General features: G+C 51.3%; 3 protein-coding genes across 7 annotated transcripts in view; 1 reads left to right on the top strand and 2 right to left on the bottom strand.

The window, feature by feature from the left end:
* The window catches only part of LOC110468175 (beta-galactosidase-1-like protein 2), a 28,139-nt gene extending 19,589 nt beyond the window's left edge, over positions 1 to 8,550 (bottom strand). For 3 of the 5 annotated variants that reach the window (XM_021525814.3, XM_021525815.3, XM_077787998.1), the window contains exons 1-6: positions 8,430 to 8,550; positions 5,447 to 5,506; positions 4,095 to 4,292; positions 3,227 to 3,295; positions 2,271 to 2,366; positions 796 to 904 (exon numbers count right to left, since the gene is read on the bottom strand). In XM_021525814.3, the coding sequence (XP_021381489.2) occupies positions 796 to 904; positions 2,271 to 2,366; positions 3,227 to 3,295; positions 4,095 to 4,292; positions 5,447 to 5,506; positions 8,430 to 8,512 (615 nt within the window). In that variant the 5' untranslated portion in view covers positions 8,513 to 8,550. The remainder of the gene's footprint in view (positions 1 to 795; positions 905 to 2,270; positions 2,367 to 3,226; positions 3,296 to 4,094; positions 4,293 to 5,446; positions 5,507 to 8,429) is intronic. The other 2 variants (XM_021525816.2, XM_021525817.2) reach the window with 1 other exon arrangement.
* Positions 8,551 to 10,566: 2,016 nt separating this feature from the next.
* Positions 10,567 to 19,065, bottom strand: ACAD8 (acyl-CoA dehydrogenase family member 8). Its single transcript, XM_021525853.2, has 11 exons — positions 18,981 to 19,065; positions 17,061 to 17,161; positions 16,527 to 16,696; positions 15,129 to 15,238; positions 14,829 to 14,905; positions 14,441 to 14,578; positions 13,647 to 13,782; positions 13,460 to 13,557; positions 13,150 to 13,302; positions 12,152 to 12,254; positions 10,567 to 11,356 (listed from the first exon to the last, which is right to left on the bottom strand). The coding sequence occupies exons 1-11, from the start codon at positions 19,054 to 19,056 to the stop codon at positions 11,304 to 11,306; spliced, it is 1,215 nt and encodes a 404-aa protein (XP_021381528.2). The 5' UTR covers positions 19,057 to 19,065; the 3' UTR covers positions 10,567 to 11,303.
* A 57-nt stretch (positions 19,066 to 19,122) lies between these two features.
* On the top strand, positions 19,123 to 24,109 carry THYN1 (thymocyte nuclear protein 1). The gene is made up of 8 exons (XM_021525852.3): positions 19,123 to 19,300; positions 19,894 to 19,972; positions 20,921 to 21,144; positions 21,593 to 21,661; positions 22,309 to 22,401; positions 22,980 to 23,075; positions 23,650 to 23,800; positions 23,882 to 24,109. Exons 2-8 carry the CDS (start codon positions 19,930 to 19,932, stop codon positions 23,926 to 23,928), a joined length of 723 nt encoding a protein of 240 aa, XP_021381527.1. The 5' UTR covers positions 19,123 to 19,300; positions 19,894 to 19,929; the 3' UTR covers positions 23,929 to 24,109.
* The last annotated feature ends 493 nt before the right edge of the window (positions 24,110 to 24,602 follow it).

Raw genomic sequence — 24,602 nt, 5'->3', positions numbered from 1 at the left:
CTGCAGTAAAACTGGTGCATTTGTGTCCTGGCTTGCAAGATAAGCATGGATTCTATTGCCAGCTGTTGGAGGTTGGGCAGTTTTCTTATCTCTTCCAAGAACAATGTCTCCCTTGGGGAGAGATCTTCTGTTAATGGACCATTGAATCACTCACTACATGACTGGTAAAGTTCCATCAGCCCATGGTGAGATGCTCCGCCCAGAGGGAGGAGCCAAGCAGCCCTACCTGCAGAAAATCAGCATTTTTGAGACACCAGGACAACCCTTTGCTGGATTCCCAGAGCAGCAGCTTCTTCCCCACTGGATCCCCAGAGGAAGACCAGGTCCATCTCCTCCATCCCCAGACTCCAGAGAAAACTCCACCCTTCTCCAGATCCCCGCTCCAGCAGCATTCCATCTGCCCCTCCAGAAGGAGCAGCCACCATTTCACTGGACTGTTCCCAACACCCTGACTCCTCAGGGTGTCAGGGTTCTGACTCCAGCACTAGTTTTGTTTGTACTAATTACATTTTTTATTATTATTTTTATTTTTATTTAGTTTTTCTCCTAGTAAAGAACTGTTATTCCCACTCCCATATCTTTGCCTGAGAGCCTTTTAATTTTGAAATTGTGGTAATTCATAAGGAGGGGATTTGCCTTTTCCATTTCACAGGAGGCTTTTGCCTTCCTTCACAGACTCCTGTCTTTTCAAACCAAGACAGTTTGTTATTGCCTGGCCCTGCTGCTGTCACAGGGAGCTCACACTGCCCTGTGCAGCCATTCCCACCCCAGCAGAGGGAGCGGGATGGTGCTTGCCTGGAGAGGGACAACAACGCGCATCAGGCGGTCAAAGTAGGCGTCCACAGCTTCTGTGAAGCCCTTGTAGGTTGTCCTCAGCTGCATCTCGGGGTCCTGCAGCAGCCAGCTGGGGAGAAGCAGCAGAGGAAATATGTTAGAGACTCCTGCCCAGTCAAGCAGAGGTATTTCACCCACTGGCATCAAGCCAGGGATCATTGGTGTCACCTGGCGGAGCCCACAGTGTGGATGTGACACCCTGGTGTCCATCGCTCACTTTTAAATAAATCCAGGCTCCAATTCCCAATCTCTTCCTCTTCTTTTTGTTCTGCATTTCAGGCCCAAACTAATTTCATCACCTCCACCAATAATATTTCAAGGCTTAATCTTATCACTCTAAAGAGAATTCCCTGCATTCCCAAGGGCACTCTACAACCAAGCGCTCCTTCAAAAAATCCCAAGCCTTTCTCAAAACAAAGATTTCTGTAATGGTTCCCAGTGTTTTTACTGCTGATTTACAAGGCTGGGTTCTGTCTAGAGTTAACAGAAAAAGGGCAATTTTCTTAAGAGCAGAACAATATAATGCTGTAACAATTTAAGGGGAATGAGCCTGTATCTTCCTTTTCTCTGCAGAGCGAGGCCTTAATGAATGTCTTTCTAAAGATCTGAATATTCAACTCTTTGCTAAATGTGGCTTTGTGGAGTTAAAAAAAGAATCATCTCCTCCTTAGCTGGAAAATGAGAATAGTACTGTTGCTTTTTATTAGAATTTTTTATCTGTCTGATAAAAAAAACACGTGGGTGATGTGATAACTGACAGCAGATGCACATCTCATAATCTAACCTGGAGGGGGCTCCTGGCTCTGGTCATGAGGAGCTCTGCTCTCAGGAGTAGGTCCCTGACACCTGAACTTGGATGCCAAAGGCAAGTTAAAAGTGAAAAGTTAAAAAAATAATCCCCAGGTATCTCCACTGAGGTTTGTGGTCTGTGCAGTAAGAAAAACAAGTGGTAACCTGGCACTGGCTCCACGCAGGAACCAGACAGGTCCCAGTGCTCCCAGAGCCTCCTCCTGCTGTGTTCTTCAGGGGAAAGCACAAGAGGAGGCTGGAAAGTTGTGGGGTTTCATTCCTGCCACCCATATAAAGCAGATTTCCAGTAGGACTTTTAAAATGGAGCTGAGATGAAGCAAATTCTTACACTAAGCTGCAAATCCTGTCCATGTCATGGAACAGCAAGATGGGTTCCCACAATTCTATTTTCTTGCTGTAACCATTATACAATAAATAATAATTATTATTTTAAACACTAAAAAAAAATAAATTAGAAGAGTTCCATAAGATAATGAGCTGTTCTGGGAATGCAGAAAATAAACATCCCCATCAAGCAGCCAGCCATTCCAAAGCAATTCCTTTGAAGGAGCCTCGAGTGTTGTGACCAGGAGCTTGGAATTGCTTGTCCCTAAAGCTTCCCTGAAGTGAACCATTTCCAGACTCACCTGGGCAGACCCCCGAGGTCCCACTCTGAGCAGATGTAAGGTCCAGGGCGCAGAATCACCCACAGCCCATTTTTAGCTGCCAGGGAAAGGAAGGCCCTGGGGATCCAGACAGAGGAATTATTGTCTGCCTGCAGAACCCCCTCCCCTAATCCTCCACTCACCACTGAATTTAGGTAGCAAAGCAGAAGGGAACTGCATGATGAAGCAACCACACTGGATGGGTGATAAATTGATTAAGTCCCCAGAACTCCAGAAGGCAGAGGAAGGAATGAGCCCCCATTGCCTGATCAAGGCACATCTGGAAATAATATCTTCACCCAAACACCACACACCCCCTTCCCTCCAAAGGGGAGTATTTGTCCTGGATTGCAAGGCAAGATGTATTCTATTGCCATCTGTTAGAGGTGTGGCAGTTGTCTTCTGTTAATTGGGCAGTTTTCTTTATCTCTTCCACAAACCAATCCTCCCTCAGGGGAGACATCTGCTGTTAATGGGCTATTGACTGTCACTGCATGGCTGAGAAAATTACAGCTCCCACTGGGAGATGCTCTGCCCAGAGGGAGGAGCCAAGCATTCCTACCTGGATATAATCTGGGTTTTTGGGACACCAGACTCAGCCTTTCCACTGGATTCCCAGAGGAACAGATGCCTTTTCCACTGATCTTCAGAGGAAGACTCCACCCTTCTACAGGATCCCTGCTCCCACAGAACCACATCTGCCCCTCCAGGAGGGCTGCAGCCACTCCAATTTGGATGGCTACCAACACCCTGACCAACAGGGTGTCAGGCTGTATTCTGACTCTGTCTGTGGCTTTTTCTTTTTAATTACTGCATGTATTTTGATTTGATTTTTTTCCTCTTTTCCTAATAAATTGCACTTCTGACTTGGAGTCTCTTGCTGGTTTTGCTTTCAAACCAGAACAGTATTTCATAACAGAGCTGTCTGTGCCACATACCTTAGATCCAGGTTTTTACTGAAGTCAAACTTGCCTCTCTCCTTCTCGTGCAGGTTCCATGGCACGTACCTGCAAGGCAGAGCGAGGGCAGCGTAGGTGAAGGGTGAGGCCTGGCATGCTCCAAGGAAAACTGAGGCCCCACTATTCTTTTCCCACAATAAGTGAAATGTAAACTTTAAGGAATTAAAAAATTTTAGAGGAGCTAAGATTTTAGTTAGAAATAAGCCTTATTAGAGTTAATTAAAATAATAATAATAAATGAGTAGGCCTTGATAAAGTTAGGAATTAGTAGTTAACTACTAATTGATTGCTTGTCAGCACAATGTTGAGTTAGCTGGGTTTATAATGAAGAATACACAAACTGACAAAGAGCTTTTAGAAACATCAGACAATTGTGGCCTCTGTTCTGAAACCAACTGAAGACAAGGAATGGAAGTTCTACCAAGAGTTCATTTGTCATATTTGAAGATTTCATTGACTTCCTCATTTTGGGACCCCTCCCCATGGAAGGGACACCGACCCATTCCAAGGAACAAACCACGCATGCTGAATGGCTTTTGGAGTGATCAGCAGAGGAAGTGAGGAATGGGATGTACCAAAATGATGAATATGGATTTGTATTTTGGGTATTCAATACTTGTATGGATAAAAAGGCTCTGTAATCACCTGGAAGCTGAGGTGTGGATTTGGGAGTGATCCCACACACAATAAACACACACTGTCTAACTTTAAACTGTTAGAGAGTTTTTGTCTGTCACAGTTGGCTATTGGTACTAGATCAATAACCATATTTTTTTAATAAATCATAAGAAGCATGGAAAGACATGGTGATGGCCCAGTGGAGAGGCTGGGCAGGGAGGACACTTACGTGGTGAGGGTGTTGAGGCCACAGGCTCTCATTTTGAGCATCCGATCCTCCCAGTACTCGCAGGGCACTCGGAAGTAGTGCATGGATCCCCCGAATATGCGGAAGGGCATCCCTTCCAGCAGGAACTGGGAGTTCTCTGTCTGCAAGCCCAGGGTCCTCCCCCACAGCCCCAGAGGGGTCAGCTCGCTCCAGTTAAACCTGGAAGAGAAAAGGAGATGTGTGAGCAGCCAGGCCTGGGGAAGGAATGCGTCCTCCTCGCTGCACCTCACCCGGCAGGACCGGCTCTGACCTTCCTGCTCCTCAAGCAAGCCACACTCTCAGTCCTACAGAACTCAGAGATTGTTCAGAAGGCTTTGAGCCCGTTGGGAGATCTTCCTAAATGCAGATTAAAATCCATTTCACTGGCTGCTTCGCCCCTAAATTGCCAAGCCACTGTGCCACGCTCTACAACTGACACTGTTCAGGCACAGAGCAGGAAACTCACTTGCTGAAACCATGGATGGGCACATTTTCACTCACAAAACTCACAAACATTTCCATAACTTATGGAATCCAACATCTCCCTGCTTTGCATGTCCCCGATTTCCAGACCTACATTCCAACAGCAGCTGCATCTCTTCACTGCCATCCCAAATGTCTTGGGGACTATGGCATGGAAAAAAATAAAACCTCCTCACCTGTTCCCTGTGAACAGAGAGCCTTTTCCTCAGTTTAATGAACTCCCTGGATTATATTCATCACTCAGGAGAGACTAAATCAGCTGTCACCACAAATTTACCTCTGCCCACATCACTGCTTGTGTTAATCCTGAAAATATTATTTGCCAGAAGAACCAGAGCCATGGGACCAGCAGCTCCTCAGCACTTCCCAGGGTGAGCACTCCTGCTGTCATAGCTCCTCTCGGGTCAGCTCCTGCACTACTCATGGCCTTGCAAGCTCCCCGCTCACTTTGGCTGAACCAAAACCCCATTTCACCAACCAGACACAGAGAGCAGTGTCCCTGCCTCCCTCAGCCCACCCCATCAACACACAGAGGGTCAGACAATGGCAGCTTGTTCCTTATCAGAGCCAGATGTCAGCAATGAATTCCCAGCTCCAGAAAGCAGGAATGACTCACAGATTTGGGAGGAACATCACAGAGAGAGAGGAGAGGAACACCTAAGCCTCCAGCTGCTGCCTAGGCTAGGTGTAAAGCAGTTGTTAGCAGAGGGTGAGGATGCTCAGAGCTCGTGGCTCACAGGGGTTGCTAACCAGCAGCCTGCCCATCCTCTGACAGGCCAGGGGGACTAAAAGAAGCTGAGTCTAAGGCTTGCAGGGAACTGCACGGGCTGGCTGATAAGCTCGGAGGGTACCTGAGTAGCACAGCATTCTCACAGGGCTCTGAAACAACCGGCAGCAGGCAGGGGTAATACCTGGAAAAGGAAGCCAGATTAGATATTCACTGCCTGCAGACAAGGAGACTCCCACTGATTGTCCAGCCATTCACAGAAACCGTGCTGAGCAAGGAGGAGGGGGGTGATAACACCAGCTCTTGATGATAGTGCAGCCCAGGTAGGAGAAATGAGAACAAAACACCAATCTGCCACATTTAAAGCGTGGCTGCCTGAGTAAGAACAGGACCTAACACGCTCTTCTGCTCGAGAAGCACAGCCAGAGAATGATGGCACGAGGCTGGGAAATGCTCCCAAGGAATTGTCACGAATTTCAGCAGCAGGGGAAAGGGTTCTCAAAATCCAAACAGGATAACCCATGGCCACCTGGCCCTCTGCGCTGCTAAATTACAGATTGTAACTTGGCAAACCAAACCAGCAGCTACAACTACTTCTGTTTTCCTGAGGTGGAAAGCTCAAAGGGTCTGGAGATGCAAAACTCCAGTTTTTAAAGATCAGGTTGGAAAAGAGACTCCAAGCTGTTTCTTAGCTAGGTAGAGCCCCAAATTACCCCTGCCCACAGAAGTGCTGCTGACTGGTGCCAGAATGAAGGCTGTACTCAGGAAGAACACACAGCCAGATAAAAATAAACTAATCACTTAAGCTCATCTTGTTAATCCCAGGCATAACTAACCTGGCACATTCCCATCAAGTTTCCTACTTTAAAACTCCCCAGCTCCACTGCTTTTTCTCCCCAAGAAGGGCTGGTAGGAAGTTCCCAGGCTCCCAGTATTTTGAACACATGACCCAAGATATCCTGAAACCGACATTTCTCATTAGGATCTGTTCAAGTAACCTCAGGAAGAAACATTGCTGTGACTCAGCAGAGCTTCATCCTGTTACCCTGAGCTGGACTGCCAGAGTTCAAAGTGTACCTGGACTCTGTACTTCCTCCTGAGAGCAATTTATAGCTCCTAGTATCTCATTTCTATAATGACAGAACAGGTTGCAAATAATATATATTTTTTTAAACTTTGTTAAAAGTTCCTGGCCTTCTTTGTCAGTCTCAGCAGCCATCCCTGGGAGTGTTTCCAGGTCAGGCTGGATGGGGCTGGGAGCAACCTGAGATAGTGGAAGGTGTCCCTGGCCATGGCAGGGAGTGGGACTGGCTCATCTTTAATATCCTTTCCCACCCAAATTTTAGGATTCCATGATTCTGTGATTTCATCCCTGCCTCAGGGAAGTAACTTTTGTAAAAAAACCCCAAAACCAACCAATCCATTACCAACTAACCCCAGAGAAGAGACTCTGAATTTAGACTGGACAAGTTAGTCCAATGAGATAGAACAAGCCTTTGTAAGATGGAATATGAAGTACAAAATACAATACATGTAAAAGGAAAGTCCCAATTAACTCCTGAAGCAAACAGCCATGGTGTTCATGCCTGTGAAACACAAATGTGGCTGAAGTGCTCTCTGAAAGAGAGATTTGAAAAATCTCTCTGATTGAACACCAACCTTTGGTGTTCAACCACCCCACAACCAGAGCAGTTGGGAGAAAAAGGTGATGGAAAAGAAAACAGCCAAACCAGGGAAAAAAGCCAATAATTTCTTTGCTGATGCTAAAGGATGTGCTTCAGAGGACAAGGGACTTGGCTGCTAATCCCTAAACTCCACTGAGACCTTCAAGAGCTTTGCTGTTTATTCTGGGCTTCCTCTGGCAGGGGAAATTGAATGTTGTGAGCTGCCCTGGCTCCCAGCTCGCTGCCCTGCACAGCCCCTGTGCTCAGAGACCATGGGGAAACTTCTGTAGAAGTTTATTCTGCACTCAGGGGTTTATTCTGCACTCATACAGGAGACAGATTCTGTGCCTCCATCAGGTATCAGTTTGCAATAATCTTCCCTAAGAACCCAGGTGGCACAAATCCAAGGCCAGCTGTGCAAGAATTTTGCTTCTAATTATGCAGAGATTTATTAAAGCTTTTTCATAGCTCTGAGGATCAGGTTTACTTCCAACTATGATTTTAAGAACATGTTATAAAACAATCCAGCTGGCAATAAATAACTATATTACATCTCCATACATATCCATGTGTATTTTCCAGCTGTGAGGGACAGAGGAGTTCCTGACATCTGGAAGCCACAAACACGGGATGTTCCTCTGGGAAAGAGCATCATCCCCAGAATGAACGTGATCTAAACCATGTGGGCTTCAGGCCAGAACCTCCAACAACTTCTTGCTGCTACGGAGGGCCAGCTGCTGGTCTGGAGTGTGAAACAGAGCAGCAGAAGGAAGGTGACAGGGTTAGACTGGCGAGCTGGGCATGGCACCGCACTGCTCGGGGGATTCCGCAGGGAGAGGCAGCCCAGCGGAGGCCGCAGAGAGGGAAACAAGGCCGGGGAGCCCCGGAGCCGGGCGAGATGCGCCGGGGCCATGGATTGGCGGCGCGCATCATCCACCCGCGCCGCGATGATGCAAAACCCGCCCGAGCCGAGGCCGGCAGGAGCGGGAGCCGAGGCAGAGCGGCTCTGTGCGGGGCTGTCCCCGCCGCTCGGCGAGCTGCGGTACCGGGGGCAGCGCTTATGTAAAGCTCGGGCTCGCTCCGGCACGGCGGCACTCGCCCAGGCTCCCCACGCCGCCGCTCCGCTGCGGGAAGGATGGAGCGGAGGGCTCCCAGCGGAAAAGAGGGATGCACCGAGCCTGCCTCCCGCCCGTTAATTCCCCGGCAGCGCGCAGGACGCGCGGACGCTAATTATGCTAATTACTCTAATCACGTTAATAACCCTTCTCCCCTCCAGCGGCGCCGCCGGTTCCATCCATGCGCAGTCCTACCGCGGCCAGCCCGCTCCCGGCGGCGGGGCCTGCGCCCGGCGGGGCAGCGACACCCGGGCAGCGACACTCGAACGACACCGGCCCCGCCGCCCCGGGGCGACCCCCGCGCCCCCCGCCCCGCGCCGGGTCTCACCTGCGCAGCAGCAGCCACAGCAGCACGAGGAGCAGCGCGACGCCCCCGAGGCGGCGCTGCCGCCGGCCCCCGCACGGCCACATGGCGGGGGGACGGAGGGACCGGGACCCCGGGCCCCCCGAGCCCCGGATCCCCCGCGCCCCGGGACCCCCGGCCCGCGCCCCGGCCGAACCCCGGCCCGCCGGGCGCGGACTCGGCGCGCGCCCGCCCCGCCCCCGGGCCCGCCCCCGCCGCCCATTGGCTGCCCGAGGGGCGCGCGCGCCCGAGGGGCGGGGCCTGAGAGGGAGCGGCCGTGAGGGGCGGAGAGAGGGAGAGGGACGGGGTAGGGAACGGGGATAGGGAATGTGGGAGAGGGAACCGGGATAGGGAATGTGGGATAGGGAACAGGGTAAGGGAATGTGGGATAGGGAATGGGGATAGGGAATGGGGGAGAGGGAACCGGGATAGGGAATGTGGGATAGGGAACGGGGATAGGGAATGTGGGAGAGGGAACCGGGATAGGGAACGGGGATAGGGAATGTGGGATAGGGAGCGTGGGAGAGGGAATGTGGGATAGGGAATGTGGGATAGGGAATGTGGGATAGGGAACCGGGGTGGGGAACGGGGATAGGGAACGGGGATAGGGAATGTGGGATAGGGAACCGGGGTAGGGAATGTGGGAGAGGGAACGGGGATAGGGAACAGGGATAGGGAATGTGGGATAGGGAACAGGGGTAGGGCATGTGGGATAGGGAACGGGGATAGGGAATGTGGGATAGGGAACGGGGATAGGGAATGTGGGATAGGGAACAGGGTAAGGGAATGTGGGAGAGGGAACGGGGATAGGGAATGGGGGATAGGGAATGTGGGAGAGAGAACCGGGGTAGGGAATGTGGGAGAGGGAACGGGGATAGGGAGCGTGGGAGAGAGAATCGGGGTAGGGAATGTGGGAGAGGGAACGGGGATAGGGAACAGGGATATGGAATGTGGGATAGGGAATATGGGATAGGGAACGGGGATAGGGAGCGTGGGAGAGGGAACCGGGATAGGGAACATGGACAGGGAACATGGGATAGGGAACATGGGATAGGGAATGTGGATAGAGAACATGGGATAGGTGAACGTGGATAGAGAACATGGACAGGGAACATGGACTGAGAGATGGGACAGAGATACAGGACAGAGAACATGGGTAGAGAGAGAACGTGGACAGAGAACATGGATAGGGAACATGGGATAGAGAGCATGGACAGGGAATGTGGATAGACAGATGGGACAGAGAACATGGACAGAGAGCACAGGCAGAGAACATGGATAGAGAACATGGATAGAGAGATGGGACAGATAACATGGACAGAGAGCACCAGGAGAGAGTCCAGATGAGAGAGAGCCCCTGAGAGAGCCCAGGCTGAGACCATGGACAGGGAGAGAACCCCAGCAGAGAGCCCCCGGGCAGGGTCCCACAGACAGGCCCACCAGAGCCCCCAGAAGAGAACCTGCACTGCGAGCCTGGGCAGGACCCACGACAGAGCCCCCAGAAGAGAGCTCTGGCCAGAAACTCCCCATGGAGACCCTGCAGAGAGGCTTCAGACAGGGGCCCTGGGCAGAGACCCCGGCTGGAGACCCCTCCCTGCCAGCCAGAGCCCCTTCCACCGCCCAGAGACCCTCCCAGCCCCAGGACATCCATCCCTGGGCAGGCAGGTCTCCCCAGTGGGCAGGTGGCTGTTTCTCTTTGAGGCACGGGTGTTTATCCTTTAAACTGCCCTCGCTGCCCTGTGGGGCAAATTCACTGTGCAATAAAATGAGGGAGTGTGTGTATATATATATAATGATTTTCAGGGCCTGCCAGCACCAGTAGAAACTGAGATAAAACAAGTGGAGGGTGTCCCTGCACACGGCAGGGGCTGGAATGAGTTTAAGGCTTTAAGGTCCCTTCCAACCTAACCCATTCTGTGATTCTGCTGGTAATGCTCTGTCATCTTCCCCCGCCAAGTACTGCTGAGAAAAAACAGCTGCCTGACCTGAAGGGGTTAACAAAGACATTACCTAAGAAGCCCTCAAGCAGAACTATTTTGCAACACCTACTCCAAAAATTCTGTTACTTCTGTTTAAACACCTGAAATACCACAGAAGGAAATTACCATGATTTTCACTCCAGTAACATTTCTGTCATTGCTTTATTGATTCCAAACCCGAGAGGAAAAAACAGTTTAATTTACCAATATTTTTACTCCCCTTACATTGTTCACAGTCTCACTGATTGGAGGCCACAGAATTCATTATTCCTGTACATAAATTTAGTTTTTCAGTTGCACTTCTGTGCTGCAAAGGCTTCTTTGAGATTAAGCACCAAGATGTGGTGAGAATACAGAGAACAAGCAGTGGATGGGACATCAAGAAAAGTTTGCTGGGAAAAGAGGGAGTGATTCTAGCTAAAGAAGAGGCATTCAGGGATTAAAAGCTCTGGTTAGAGCCTGTGATCATCTGTTCCCAGGGGTGCTGTGAGCAGTTAATTCCTTTAAAACAATGATTTCAGTGATCCCATGGGCTCAGGCCACACCTCTGCCCGAGGCTGCCATTTCAGTCCTGACTCAGCAGAGGTGAGCAGCAGCTCTGGTGCTCCTTTTTCCAAGGAGGATGTGTGGCAAGCAGGCCAGGAGCAGGATTTGGAGACAGAGGCTTGCATTCAGCTGTGATTTCTGGCTGCACAATGGCAGCCTGGTGCCAGCAGCTCTGCCAGGCACGGCGTGCAGCTGTGCCACCCAGCTGTGGCTAAGGCAGGAAGGCTGTTTCCAGTGGGGTATCCCCCTCTCCACTCCCAGGGAGAGAGCTGGCCAGCAGGGGAGGGAAACAGGCCGAGCTGTAACAGACGGAGGGATTTTAAGGCTCCTGGCTTCAGCCCTGTAGCAGATTCCTGGCCACAATCATCCTCATGACCTCGTTGGTACCTGCAGCACGATGGGGATGCAAAGGAAACACAGTTGAGGTGCATTATTTCCCCCCTCAAAAGGCCAAGAGAGCTCTCCCCTGATGTGCAGTTCACAGTACAGAGGAGCTCTTCCCACCAGCTGAAGTGGCATTTAGGAGGGGTTGGGCCAAAACCCCACTGCCAAGTGCCAGCACATTGCTTGGGAAAGCTGGTGCTGCTTTCCCAAGGGGTGTTGGGAGGATGCAGGACCAGGCATTGAGCAGAACTGGATTTATAGCAGCATCTCAGCTCTCTGCTGTACATTTAACACATACACCACACCCAGGCTGCAAACCCACTCGGTGTAAGAAAGAGCATGTCCCTTACCAGGCACCCTGGTTGTAGGTGAGGGGATTTCAAAGCAGGGAAAACAAAATATTTAGGAGGCTAAAGTGAGATTAGAAAAGGCCAGATACTGCTAGAGACACGATGTCAAGGAGTGCAAACAGACCAAAATCACAGGAGAGGAATTGTTAGGGAGAATCATCACGTGGCCACAAGTAATGGGATGAAACTGGACAGAGGCATTGCTAACATGACAACTAAATATCTTCCTCTGCTGTAAGACTCTTAAAATAGCCAACTAAATATCTTCCTCTGCTCCCACACAGCCAGAGCTCCTGGCCAGGGCACTCACACATGGCACACCCCACACTCAGAGCAGAGCAGGGCTCTGAAACCCAAGAATCAGACTCCTGTGGGAAGGTGGGGGCCTTCAGGGGAGTTTTTCTCCTAACCCCAGTGCCACTTCATTTGTAATAGGAACATCTTTTACCTTCCAGGATCTGGTGGACTCTGATGTCTCTCACAAATTGCTGCACTGCGTAATCCTTCAGGTAGCCATAGCCCCCGTGCATCTGCAGAGCCTGGTTACAGATCTAAGGGTATAAAAACACTGCTGTGAGGTGGCTTGTGCAGGACACGACACTGGCAGAAGCTCGGTAAGCACCCAGGAACCTGGGCTCACTTTTTTTCCTGTTCACCTTATCACATTTCTTAAAAACATGGTGTGACTGTCAGGTCCCATCAGTGCTGCCCTCGGTGCTATCATGTTCCCTGTTTTACACGAAGGGTGTGTTTATGTGAACAGCAATGCACAGAAATACCCAGGGATTGGGACAGATCCCCAGGGATGGGTACAGAGATCCCCAGGGATGGGTAGAGATGCCCAGATACGGGTACAGATACCCAGGGATGGGTACAGATACCCAGACATGGGTAGAGATACCCAGATATGGGTAGAGATACCCAGGGATGGGTACAAAGATATCCAGAGATGGGTAGAGATACCCAGGGATGGATACAGAGATATCCAGGGATGGGTAGAGATACCCAGGGGTGGGTACAGAGATACCTAGATATGGGTACAGATACCCAGGGATGGGTACAGAAATCCCCAGGGATGAGTATAGATACTCAGGGATGGGTAGAGATACCCAGGGATGGGTACAGAGATCCCCAGGGATGGATATTTTTAGGGAATAAGGCGATTTTTGCCGAATTTTCCGTTTGCAAACCCGAACCGCCCGATCGCCACCTGGCGGCCACTCAGGGGAGGGGCTGGAGGGAGCTGGTTTCCATGGAAACGCGCCTCCGTATAATAACTTAATAAAAATAATTTAAAATTAAATCATATTAATTTTAAGATTTAAAAAAAAAAAAAATTAAGCTTTTTCAGGGAAAAGAACAAACTTCTCCCTGACACTCCGGGCATTAAACGGGGGCATTTCCACGCTTGTCACGAGCATCCCACGAGGCGTTTGAGGGACTTACCCCGAAGCACTCGTCGGTGGCAAAGAGCTTGGCCATGGAGCAGAGCACGGCCGCGTCCCGGCGGCCCTCCTGCAGCGCCCGCGCCGCGTTGCGCACCATGAGCCGCGCCGCCAGCAGCCGCGTGGCCATCTCCGCCAGCCCGAACTGCAGGTACTGCCAGGGACAGCAAAGCTCCCTCAGCACCTCCTGCGCTCAGCCCCGCCACCGCCAGGCAGGGCTCAGGCCTCCCTCGCTCAGGAAAGCGTTCCTGACTTCCTGAATTCCTGGGAGTGAAGGGCATCCCTCATTCTCAGGCCACCCCCAGGCTCACCTGGTTGTTGGCGAGGGGCTCCCCGAATTGTTTGCGGACACTGAGGTGCTCCTGAGCCAGCAGAACTGAGGCGTGAGCAGCTCCTAACGAACAAGAAGCTGGTGGGGGAAGCCAAGGACATGGAGTTAAGGTCAGACAGACAAGAAGAAGATGGTGCCCTCCTCCCTTGGCTCTTTGGCTTTCTCACCGATGTTTATCCTGCCTCCATTGAGGCCCTGCATGGCGATGCTGAATCCCTGCCCCTCGGCTCCCAGCCGGTTGTCCACAGGAACAACGCAGTCCTCAAAGATCACTGCTCGAGTTGGCTGGGAATTCCAGCCTACCTGGGAAAAAACAGAGCTCCTTCCAGACTGCCTGAGGAGCAGCACAGCTCCAGCACAGAACCACCAGCCTGCTCCCAGGCCCTCAGTCTCACTGCCAAGCTGGCACAAAGCACCCGTGCTCTGCATGGTTTGGCCTCAGTGTGGAAAGTGGAATGGGTGTTTTTGAGAAGAGGCACAAATCCAGTGATCTTGATGTTCCTGAGACTAAAATCCTTCATTTACCAAAGGGATGGGTATTGGCAAACTTCACCACTTGGTAAAACCATGCCAATGGTTTGGGACTCAATGGATGGGACTCCAATCCCATCCATGAAGAGGTCTCTAACACTTTGCACGGACAAGCTCATTGGGACCACAGGACACAGCCTCAAGCTGTGCAGGGGAGGCTTGGATTAGACATCAGGAAGAATTTCTCCATTGAAAAGGCTGTGAGGCATTGGAATGGGCTGTCCAAGGAGGTAATTTGAGTCACTACCCCTGCAGGTGTTTAAGGAGTGCCTGGATGTGGCACTCAGAGCTGTGGCTGACAAGTGAGGATCAGTCACAGGTTGCACTCAATGGTCTTGGAGGTCTTGCCAATCTTGATGATTCTGTGGTTCTGTGATCTCTGCCCTGCACTTCCCTCAAGCACACAGGAAGCACAAACCAAGCCTCTTACCTTCTTCTCCTTCTTGCCAAAGCTGAGCCCTGGCATTCCCTTCTCCAGCACGAGGCAGGAGATGCCCTTGGGGCCCGGGCCCCCTGTGCGACACATGACCACGTACACGTCGGTGTCACCTCCCCCGCTGATGAAGGCCTGCAGGAGGGCACAATGAGAAAAGTGAGGCTTTGGGGGGATTTGCAAACTAACCCTGAGCCCACAGCAGAAGCTGGCAGGGTACAGAAATGGAGAGGCAAAGACCCCACAGCCAGAGGCCTTTAGGGAGCCAGCTGGTGAAAGCTCTGCAGAGCACGTCTTGCCTTGGGAGAATGCACAGAGGTGAGGAGACAGCAGGAATGGGACGGACAGTGAGACCCAGGCCACTTTAGCAGGAGCAAAGAGGTACCTTGGAGCCATTCAGGATGTAGGTATCCCCCTTCCTCTGAGCTGAGGTCAGCAGGGAAGCTGCATCACTGCCACTGCCTGTGTGAGAAGCAAGGAAGCAGCTAATGAAGCAGAAGGTCCAGAGCCTAAAAATTCTCCCTGTGATCATACCCTGAGTTTGTACCAAGAGTATCTCAGCAATCATCATCTGCCTCCCCCCAGCTTCACAAATATGGAAAGAAACGTTTCACCTCCAGACCTTTGCAATGTCCATGGTGCAGTTACAGAGAGAGGAGAAGATGTCCTGGCTGATGATGCTCACCTGGCTCAGTCAGGCAGTAAGAGGCAAACTTTTCCATGCTGCAGAGCGATGGGCAGAACCTGCGGCGCTGCTCCTCATTGCCAAAGGTGTCGATCATCCAAACACACATGCTGGGGTGGGGGAGAAGGAGCAGCATTCAGGATTGAACACAGGCTGTACAGGAACACCCCTGGCTGAACACAGGAAAGCTCCACAGAGCTGAGCCACAAGCCCTGAGGCCTGAAAATGTATTGTTACACCTTCCATTCTCCACAGACCCACTGCCCTGTGGTGTGGGAATCCAGGGCTTCCCTCTGGCTGCTCTGGCTGCCCTGGGACCCTGGCAGGGGGTCAGGAACCCCCTGGACAGAGCCCCCAGAGACACTGGCTGTGATCTCTGCCCATGGAAAAGAGTTTTCAATCTTACAGGATCAATTACCAGCTCTCAGTGTTTGGTATCAGTAATAATTAAGTGTGGCACGGGTGCAAAAGTAAAATTTTAGGATTCTAGATAAAGGGTCCAAAGGGGACAAGATGGAGGAAATTGGGTGTGTCTTGTCCTTTTTCTCCTTCTTCATGCCCTCCATGTCTCACTGTGGTGTTGGCATTTTTCTGTTGGTTCAGGCTGGGGACACACTGTCCAACGTAGGTGACAGATATTGGCACGTTCTTGTAAATGCAGCCCAGGGAGTTTCTGGTATTTAATGTTTGTCACATCCCACTGAGGGCAGAGCCCCACATGCTGCCCTGCAGGACAGAGCTGGGCAGGGCAGCAGAACATGTGAGAGATAAACAGAATAAACAACCTGGAAACCAGCACAGACCAATTATGGCTTCTGCTTTGGCTTGGGGCTGACAGACAGAGACTTTCTACAATTTGGGAATCATCAATACCTCAGATTCCAACACTGTGGAACAGCAGGCTCCTGCTTAAGAGCCTCAATCTCTCCTCCATGCCCAGCCCTGCTCCCTCTCCAGAAAAGAGCACCTGAAGAAAGAGGCAGCATCACTGCAGCTCTCAGTGCCAAGTGACCCATCACTGGACATGTCTGTACAATCAGGACAGCCCTGGGGTCAGGTGGTGCCTCTGGGCTCTGTCACAGCATGGCCAAGGCACAAAGGCTTTTTCCAGGCAGGTTACTATCTATAGGCAGCTTAAGTGGCAGAGCAGAGAACAAAATCCAGAACTTAATCCCATCTTGCGTGCCACAAAGCTAAAATTACTTCTTGATGGCATCTCAGTACTTTGTGGCCTATTTGTTTACTGCTATCCAGGGATCCTCAGGGGGATGTGTGTACTCGAGGTCACCATTTAAATATATAAATAATGAGCAGCAGCGAGGGAGCTGCCTCCAGCTGGATTTAGAGCCCACAGAGCAGCCAGGCTGACAGCACCCACCCCTGCACAGGCACACTCACTTGTGGATGCTCATGTAAGCAGTGGTGCTGGTACATCCTGTTGACAGAGCTTCAAAGATTATGGAGGTGTCAAGCCGTGACAATCCAGAGCCACCAACATCTGGTTTCACATAGATCCCACCAAATCCTAGCTGGGCTGCCTTCCTCATCGTTTCCACAGGGAATATTTCCTATTGGGGCAGGAGAGATATCCCAATGAATATTCAGGGTTAGTTCAGTCCCTTTGGGTAGCCCTGGGCTACCAATTTGAATCCCACCATCCTGCAGAGTTTAAGTCAGCTGGGTGGTCAAAGAAAAGCTGGTACCAACACAGACACATTCCATCTTCTGCAGTGAATCCAAGATCCAGGTGATTGAATAACCTGGCTGGGAAAACTTCAAGGTATTTCTGATGATTTCCCCTTCCCCAGCTACAGCAGCAGCTTCAATGACAACCTCCAGAGATGTTGCAGGAACCCCTCAGTGAGACCTGTGGGTCACAACGTCCTCAGGGAGGAAAAAGGGAGCAGTACAACCCTTGTGAGGCTATCCTACCTTCTCATCCCACTCGGCCATGTAAGGAGCCATCTCCTTGGCAGCAAAATCAAAGGCAACTTTTTGGAATTCCTTCTGATCCTCAGTGAGTCCAATGGATGCTAGAAAAGCAGGAATAGATGAGAACATGTGTCTGTTGAGGGAAAGCAGCACAACCACCTCATTTATACCCCAAACAATTTCAAGGTGCCCCTTAACTCACACAAACAGTTTGGGGTCTCTGCTGCAGAGACCATTTCTCTGTTCCTCAGGAATCTAATGAACTGTGCTGAGAGCAAGGGGCTTTGGGAGGGGCTTTCTTTGGACAAAAGAAATCCAAGATCCCACATGTCTCTGTCTGCTCCATGCTAACTACATTAGAAAGCCAGGACAGGGGAGCACAGTCACTCCATCTCACTGAGTCGGTGCTAAAGAAATCTGAGGGAGCAGTGCTGGGATTTCAAAGAAAGGAGACTTGGGAGAAATAAAGAATAAAGCAGCCCTTCGGAAACAGCATCTAAATCTTAAGTTAGGTTCTGCATTTGAAACCTCCTGCTTCGCCAACACATAGATCCAACATTGTTTTGTTCCTCTCCTGAAATTCACAGCTATGCTGCTGCCTCAATTTCAAATGTTGTTACATTAAGACAGCAAAGCAATTCATCTATCTGCAAAGTGTTCTGGAACCAGAATGGTTGGATTGGAAGGGACCTAAAGACCATCTTGTTACAATACCTGACACCTTCTGCAAGACCAGCCCTGTCCAACCTGGCCTTCAGCACTGCCAGGGATGGGGCATCCACAACTTCGGGGTAACCTGTGCCAGCTGGAATTCTGCCAGAAGAATTTCTTCCTAATGTCTAACCCGAATCTCTCCTCTTTTAGTTTAAATCCATTCCCCCTTGCCCTGTCAGTCTGCCTATACAAAAAGCTGCTTTCCTTTTTTTTTATAATCCCCTTTCTTTGACAGATATTCTTTGATTCACTATCAAACCTGAAAAACCGCGAAAACCTAACAAAGGTAAGGGAGGGACAGGGAGAGGGAAGGACGGACCTTCCTTGTGGGTTCTATCCCACTGATGAGTGCAGTCTAACAAGGTAAAAGGAAGGACAGGGAGAGGGAAGGACCTTCCTTAGGGGTTCTATTCCACTGATGAGTGTGGTCTAAAGAGGTATAAGGAGGGACAGGGAGAGGGAAGGACCTTCCTTAGGAGTTCTATCCCACTGCTGAGCATGCTGTAACAAGGTAAAAGGAGGGACAGGGAGAGGGAAGGACCGTTCCTTATGTGTTCTATCCCACTGATGAGTGCGGTCTAAAGAGGTAAAAGGAGGGACAGGGAGAGGGAAGGACCGTTCCTTGCGGGCTCTGTCCCACTGCCAGGCACCCGCTGCGGGGTGTCCGCACCCGCACCGCCCTGACCGGGAGCGGGACACGGGGAGCGGTGACACGGGGGAGCAGGGACACGGGGAGCAGTGACACAGGGGAGCAGGGACACGGGGAGGAGGGACACGGGGAGCAGTGACACAGGGGAGCGGTGACACAGGAGAGGAGGGACACGGGAGGAGGGACACGGGGAGCAGTGACACAGGGGAGCAGGGACACGGGGAGGAGGGACACGGGGAGCAGTGACACAGGAGAGGAGGGACACGGGAGGAGAGACACGGGGAGCGGTGACACAGGAGAGGAGGGACACGGGAGGAGAGACACGGGGAGCGGTGACACAGGAGAGGAGGGACACGGGGAGCGGTGACACGGGAGGAGGGACACGGGAGCGGTGACACAGGAGAGGAGGGACACGGAGAGCGGTGACACATGGGGCAGTGACACGGCCAGCTGGGGACATCCCTCCGGGCGGGGACAGGAGGTCCGGGGCCACCGAGCCGCCGTCCATCTCCCCCAGCCCGCCTCCCCCGGGCCCGGGGGTCCCGGCCGCTCCTTACGGTCGATGCAGGACGCGATGCCCCGGCGCCCCAGCAGCAGCCGCGCCGCCGCCCGCGGGGCCGCTCGCCACGCCATGGCCGCGGCCGTGCGCGGCCGCTCCGCTCCCCGGCGCCCGGCGGGGCAGCCTGGGAGCTGTAGTCCTGCCCCGGCACCGCCCGCCCGGCAGGGGAGGGAGCCGGGGAGCCGGCCCGGCCCCGGCCTTTGCATAGCGGGCAGCGCTTCCGAGCGCGGCTTCCTCCTCCTCCTCCTCCTCCTCCCCGCCCGGCACCGCGAGCATCCCCATCGCCCCGAGCAGCACAGGCGGCAGCGGCCCGGGCTGGTGAGCGGGAGCTGGGAGGGCTGGCAGGGAGGGAGGGAGGAGGGGGAAAGCTTGGCACAGAAGGCGGAAAAGTTGATGCCAGCCGGCCTGGCTGGAGGCGGCCGGCTGGGAGAGCTGCTGACAGAGCGGGCAGGGCGTGGAGGGCTGTCCGCGGAGCAGCAGGGTCCGGAGGGCTGGCTGGGACCTTGGGGACAAACAGCGAGCCCCCCCGGGCCGGCTCCTGCGGCCAGCGCCCCGGGGCGTTCGCGATGTGCGGGGAAGGAGCCGCTCCGCGGGGCGCGGGCGGGCGCGGGCAGAGCCGGGCACCCGGGCGGGGCTGGGCTCAGCCCTGCCTGGGCAGCAGCACGGCCGAAGCGCCTCTGCCCAGCACCTCCGGGACTGCCCCGGGCAGCTGCGGTCCAGCCCTGCTGCTGGTGTCCGTCAGGGCTCCAGGGTGCGGTCCCCAAGCCCTGCCAGCGCTCACACTGATGGAGGAAGTGGCTGAGCTCAAGGAAAGATTGATTTGCTCTGCACTCGCCCCACAGCGCTTGCAGCTCGAGTTTTTTCGGCCGCCTGAAGCAGCAGTAATTCCTCCTCCTTCTCTCGTCCATCAGGTGCTTCGCAGTGAAGATAATTCAGAGAGACCAGAGATGCCTTGGCCGAGCAGAAAGAGAGACAAAGGAGCAGTGGCAGGTCTGTGCTGACATCCTGGCTGATTTAGCGGCTCTCATTTGAGGTTCCAGGCTATAGTGAAACTACAGACAGCCGTATTAACCGTCTGTCTGTCACAGGCAGTGTCTTACAGACAGCATTTCCTGTGCCAAATGGGCTGAGCACCCAAGCGAGACTGAGACCAGCCTGCTGGGTGTGTGATAAGGACAGTGATGTATTCCCAGCACAACGGGGTTAGGAAATGGGATTCAGACCCGTTTTTGCGGAGCTTTCAGGTCCTGCACAGCAGAGTTGGTCAGTCAGAGTACACCCAGTGCAGTGCCAGGAAGCTGATGTGGTACCAGCTGCAAAAACAAAAAGCAAGAACAGTGCACTGGAGGCAGCATGATGTGGTGCTTAAAGTACAAGATGAAAAACCTGCACGTCTGTGCCACTCATCTGCTTGATCCACTCTAGCAAATAACCACCCTTTTATCCCTTAATCACTTCTTAATAATTGGGGTTTTTTGGTCTGTGTCCTGAAGAAAAAAAGGATCCCTTCTGAACAGGTATCTCAGTGGAGGTTAAGCTAAGATTTCCATCTCCTGCAGGAATTGAAATAGTTTGATTTACTTGGTGAATGTTCCTCTTACTCATCAGATTCACCCAAGTCTACTTCACTGCCTGCAGCTGATTTCTCAGCAATTAGTTAAAAAAATTCAACTACACTTAATGTGGGCAAACATTGTCTATCCTGAGGTCTTTTTATTACTAACTGGGAGTATTAAACTACATTTTTGCACACAGAAAAATATCCTTATTACAGATGCAAATTAGAAATACTCAAAACCACTGGTGCATAATGCTGCTACCTTACCCTGAGCACCTGGGGTGCCCCAAACTCCTGCTGCAGTCAAATGTGTGAAACCAGCTTGGACAACTAAAAATATTTTTTGAAACACAATGTGTTTTATCTCGATGTCTTTTAAGATAAAAAAGAGCCTGATGCTAAAATAGCCAAAACCGAGGAGGAGACTTCAGATAAGGAGGAAGAAGAGAAGTCTGCAAAACCTCCAGCTGGGAGCTCCAAGTCAGGATGGAAGAACTGGAAGAAAAAAGAATCTGAGTCTGGGGAGGAAAGCAAGATCACATACTGTCACTGGCTGCTGAAATCAGAACCTGAGAGCAGGCTGGAGAAGGGGGTGGATGTGAAGGTGAGCACTGACACCCCTCACTCAGCAGAGGACAGCAGCAGGGTCACTCCTGCCCAGCTTCAGTGCCCAGATGCTGAGGGACAGCATCAAGCAACTCAGATTGTTTTTTTCTTCTCAAAACCCATTTGTCCTCCTGGAAATAGAAAAACAAAATGTTCTTGTCCAAGGTGACAACCTTGGTGTTTTATACATGTAATACAAGAGGAAATCAGCCCCTCGGGTTGCTTGGCTGTTGGTCACAGGAGCAGCATCTGTTTCAGACTCTGCCTTTACACTGCTGCCTTGTAAAGGTTTTTCTGTAGGCCCTGTGGGAGATAAAAATTGTGTCACGTTTGTGCTATAATTGAAGGAGCTGCTAGCAGCAAATGCTTAGGCTCAGTGCAGACAATGACACTGTGAAAGATCAGAAACCTCCTGAATGAATGTTTATTTTCATTTCATTTGGCAGTTCAGTGTTGACGACTTGAAAGCTCAGCCTAATCAGACAACCTGCTGGGATGGAGTAAGAAACTACCAGGTAGGAAGCACATGGGGGCACTGAAACAGCAGCAGAAGAAGGTGGCTCTGCCACAGCTTGTTCCTGTCCCTGAAGCATTTCCTCCTGGGGCACTCTGCCTGTTCATGCAGGTGCATTTTGGCAGGGATCTGAATTCAGCTCTTGCTTAGTGGCCTCTAGGTCAGAGGGAGATTCAGGCTGGGGAATATTCTGTCAAATCATCCAGTTTTCCTTTCACTTAGACCAACCTTTGATACCTTACAGCAAGTCTGTACTTACCCAAATCCTCTGCCAGTGTACAGCTTTCTGTTCCAAAGGAATTCTGTGTGTTCCCCTGCTGTGTATGATCCCTGTACTATACAGGATTCCCTATCCCCCTACACATGATCTGCTCTGAGTTGTTTGCTGACAACTCTCCTGGGCAAGGGTGGCTGAGCTCTTGAATTCCCACACACTTTCTGACCAACAGGATCTTGCTCTTTAGCCTTGTTTTTACTTAATTTCATTCCAACACAAAAACATCTCTATGACAACTGCAGGAAACATTATCTGAGTAATTCTGAAGCACATCTACCTCTCCTCTTGTTGCTTCCTATTCTTGGCTGCTTCTAATGAAGCCCTGAGAGCTTGATGGAAAGAGCTGAAAGTCTCTTGTTTACTCCTGACAGGCAAGGAATTTCCTGAGATCCATGAAACTTGGGCAGCAGGCCTTCTTCTACCACAGTAACTGCAAAGAGCCTGGCATTGTGGCCCTTGTCAAGGTGAGTGTGTTTTGGGGAGAGGGGAGAGGTGATAATGGGTTATCAAACAGCTCACTGCTTGTGTCTCAGCACCAAAGAGTGCAGGAGTTATCCAGGGAGAGCAGGGAATGACCAGGACACCTCAGCTCAACACTGCAGGGCTGACTCAGCCAAGTGTCCCCAGAGGATGGAACCACACTCTGCTCTTTTCCTGCTGACATTTCGGGGCACTCCCAGCCAAGCCAAGTGTTGTTCCACACTCTGATTCCAGTCTGACTCACTACATTCTAGTCAGCAGAGCCCACAAGGCAGTAGAATGAAACCAGGGCACAGAAGAGCTTTTTCTTTAAGAGGAGAACTCATCACAGAGATCATCATCAGCTACCCAGTTTTCCTCTGCTGCATTTCTTCCCACACTGACATCCAGCAGGTGATGCTGCACTCGCTGTTCTGCACTTCTTCCACCCAAGAAATGTAAAGGAAACTATTTAGAATGGAGTTTAGGGAAAGCAAGGCTGATTTTTCACCAGGATTATTCATGCCCTTTGCTGACAGGTGTTTGGAACTGATGGAAACTTTCTTCTTCCCTTCTGCTCCAGATCGTAAAGGAGGCGTACCCTGATCACACACAGTTTGACCAGAAGGATCCTCATTATGACTCCACCAGCAGAAAAGAGAACCCCAAATGGTCCATGGTAATGTATTCTATTAAATACAGCTGTTCACACTCTGTGTGCAAGCCAAGGGAAGGGAGAAGGCTGTTTGCATGATATTGAAAATCTCAAGCTTCTGTCCTGGCCTAGCTGCCTTTTTCTCTCTCAAGAGAAAATTCAATCCTGTTTTCTCTGCTTTTTCCCCAGTTCCTTCCAGGAGGCTGCCAAAATGTATCTCCCTAAATTTTCAAATCTTGGCTGTAGAGCTGTTCTCCACGCATGGCAGAACCCTGAGTTAGGAAAGTGAGCTGAGAACCACTGTCAGTGCATAGCAAACAAAGCAGTAGTTCTGAGGCACATTAAATTGTAGGGGAGTGTTCATGGGCTGGCTACATCCCACATCCGAATTTTGCATTGTCTGTGCACAGTGCTAACAAATCACCTGCCACAAACACTGGGAAGCTCTTTTAGCCTTCAGCAAGGCAAAGCTTCCAAGCTGTTAGGGCACATCAGTCACTTCCTTAGGCTATAAACCTTCATCCCTCAAAGATTTTAGTGGCTAGCTGGAGGCTGTGTCCCTGTCCAACCTGCTGCTGTGCTGCCCCTCTGTTCCCAGGTGGATGTGCAGTTTGTGAGGATGACCAAGCGCTTCATCCCCCTCTCTGAGATCAAGGCTCACCACCTGGCACACAAAGCAGATGGGGGGCCCCTCAAGGACATGATGCTCTTCACCAGGCAACGTCTGTCCATCCAACCCCTGACACAAGGTGAGAACCTCCCAGGGCTCTTGATTCCCTCCGTCAGACACGCTGGAAGTTTCACTTGTGGTTTTTCCTTCCTTACCACAGAGGAATTTGATTTTGTCTTGAGCCTGGAAGAGGAAAAGCCACATTAAAGCAGCACAGCTCCCACCCAGCCCGCTGACGCCTCCTCCTCCACCAGCACAACTCTCACATTCACCTGCTCAAGCACAGCACCACGAATGTGCCCCCACAAGATCTGCAGCCACATGTCCCTTCCCCGACATACTGTTATTTTTGCTTATTTTTTCAATAAATGAAGCGTTTTTGAATCAACTGCAGCTACTTGGGTTTTAATAGCAGGAAAATCTGCAATTTATCTCTTGAGAAAGAAACAGGTACATCTTCTTTGTTTAGTTTGGGGTCTAGTGCAGCTCCATGTACTGCAGAGAGACATTCTTCTGCAGGAAGGAATCCCTGAGTTCTGTCTAGAATCAGAAAATTTACAATCATTGAATAACCTGGGTTGGAAGAGACCTTAAAATCATCTCATTCCACCCCCTGCCATGGGCAGGGACATTCTCCACTAGCCCAGGTTGCTCCAAGTTCTGTCCAGCCTGGCTTTGGACACTTCCAGGGATGTAGCAGCCACACAATCAGGAGGAATTTCTCCCTAACATCCCATTTAAACTATTTTCTGCCAGTTTGAAGCCTTTCCCCCTCATCCTGTCAGTGCATGCTGTTGTGAACAGTCTCTCTGGAGATGGATACACAAAGCAGATCACAGTGAACTTCCTGCAGGTACAAAAGTTCCCACGTTATTTTAGTT

This window comes from Lonchura striata, chromosome 23, assembly GCF_046129695.1.
Source record: "Lonchura striata isolate bLonStr1 chromosome 23, bLonStr1.mat, whole genome shotgun sequence".
NCBI classification, from domain to species: Eukaryota; Metazoa; Chordata; class Aves; order Passeriformes; family Estrildidae; genus Lonchura; species Lonchura striata.
This window is presented reverse-complemented; position numbering and strand designations above follow the sequence as displayed.

Excerpts from the sequence above, each read along its gene's own strand:
- ACAD8 (XM_021525853.2), bottom strand. The coding sequence starts at position 19,056 with ATGGCGTGGCGAGCGGCCCCGCGGGCGGCGGCGCGGCTGCTGCTGGGG. Across the intron at positions 13,783-14,440 it reads TTGGCAAGAAGGAGAAGAAG|GTAGGCTGGAATTCCCAGCC; the intron begins GTAAGAGGCTTG and ends GTTTTTTCCCAG. Across the intron at positions 11,357-12,151 it reads AGTCCACCAGATCCTGGAAG|GTACCAACGAGGTCATGAGG; the intron begins GTAAAAGATGTT and ends ATCGTGCTGCAG.
- THYN1 (XM_021525852.3), top strand. The coding sequence starts at position 19,930 with ATGCCTTGGCCGAGCAGAAAGAGAGACAAAGGAGCAGTGGCAG. Across the intron at positions 21,145-21,592 it reads AGAAGGGGGTGGATGTGAAG|TTCAGTGTTGACGACTTGAA; the intron begins GTGAGCACTGAC and ends TTCATTTGGCAG. Across the intron at positions 23,076-23,649 it reads AGAACCCCAAATGGTCCATG|GTGGATGTGCAGTTTGTGAG; the intron begins GTAATGTATTCT and ends CTCTGTTCCCAG.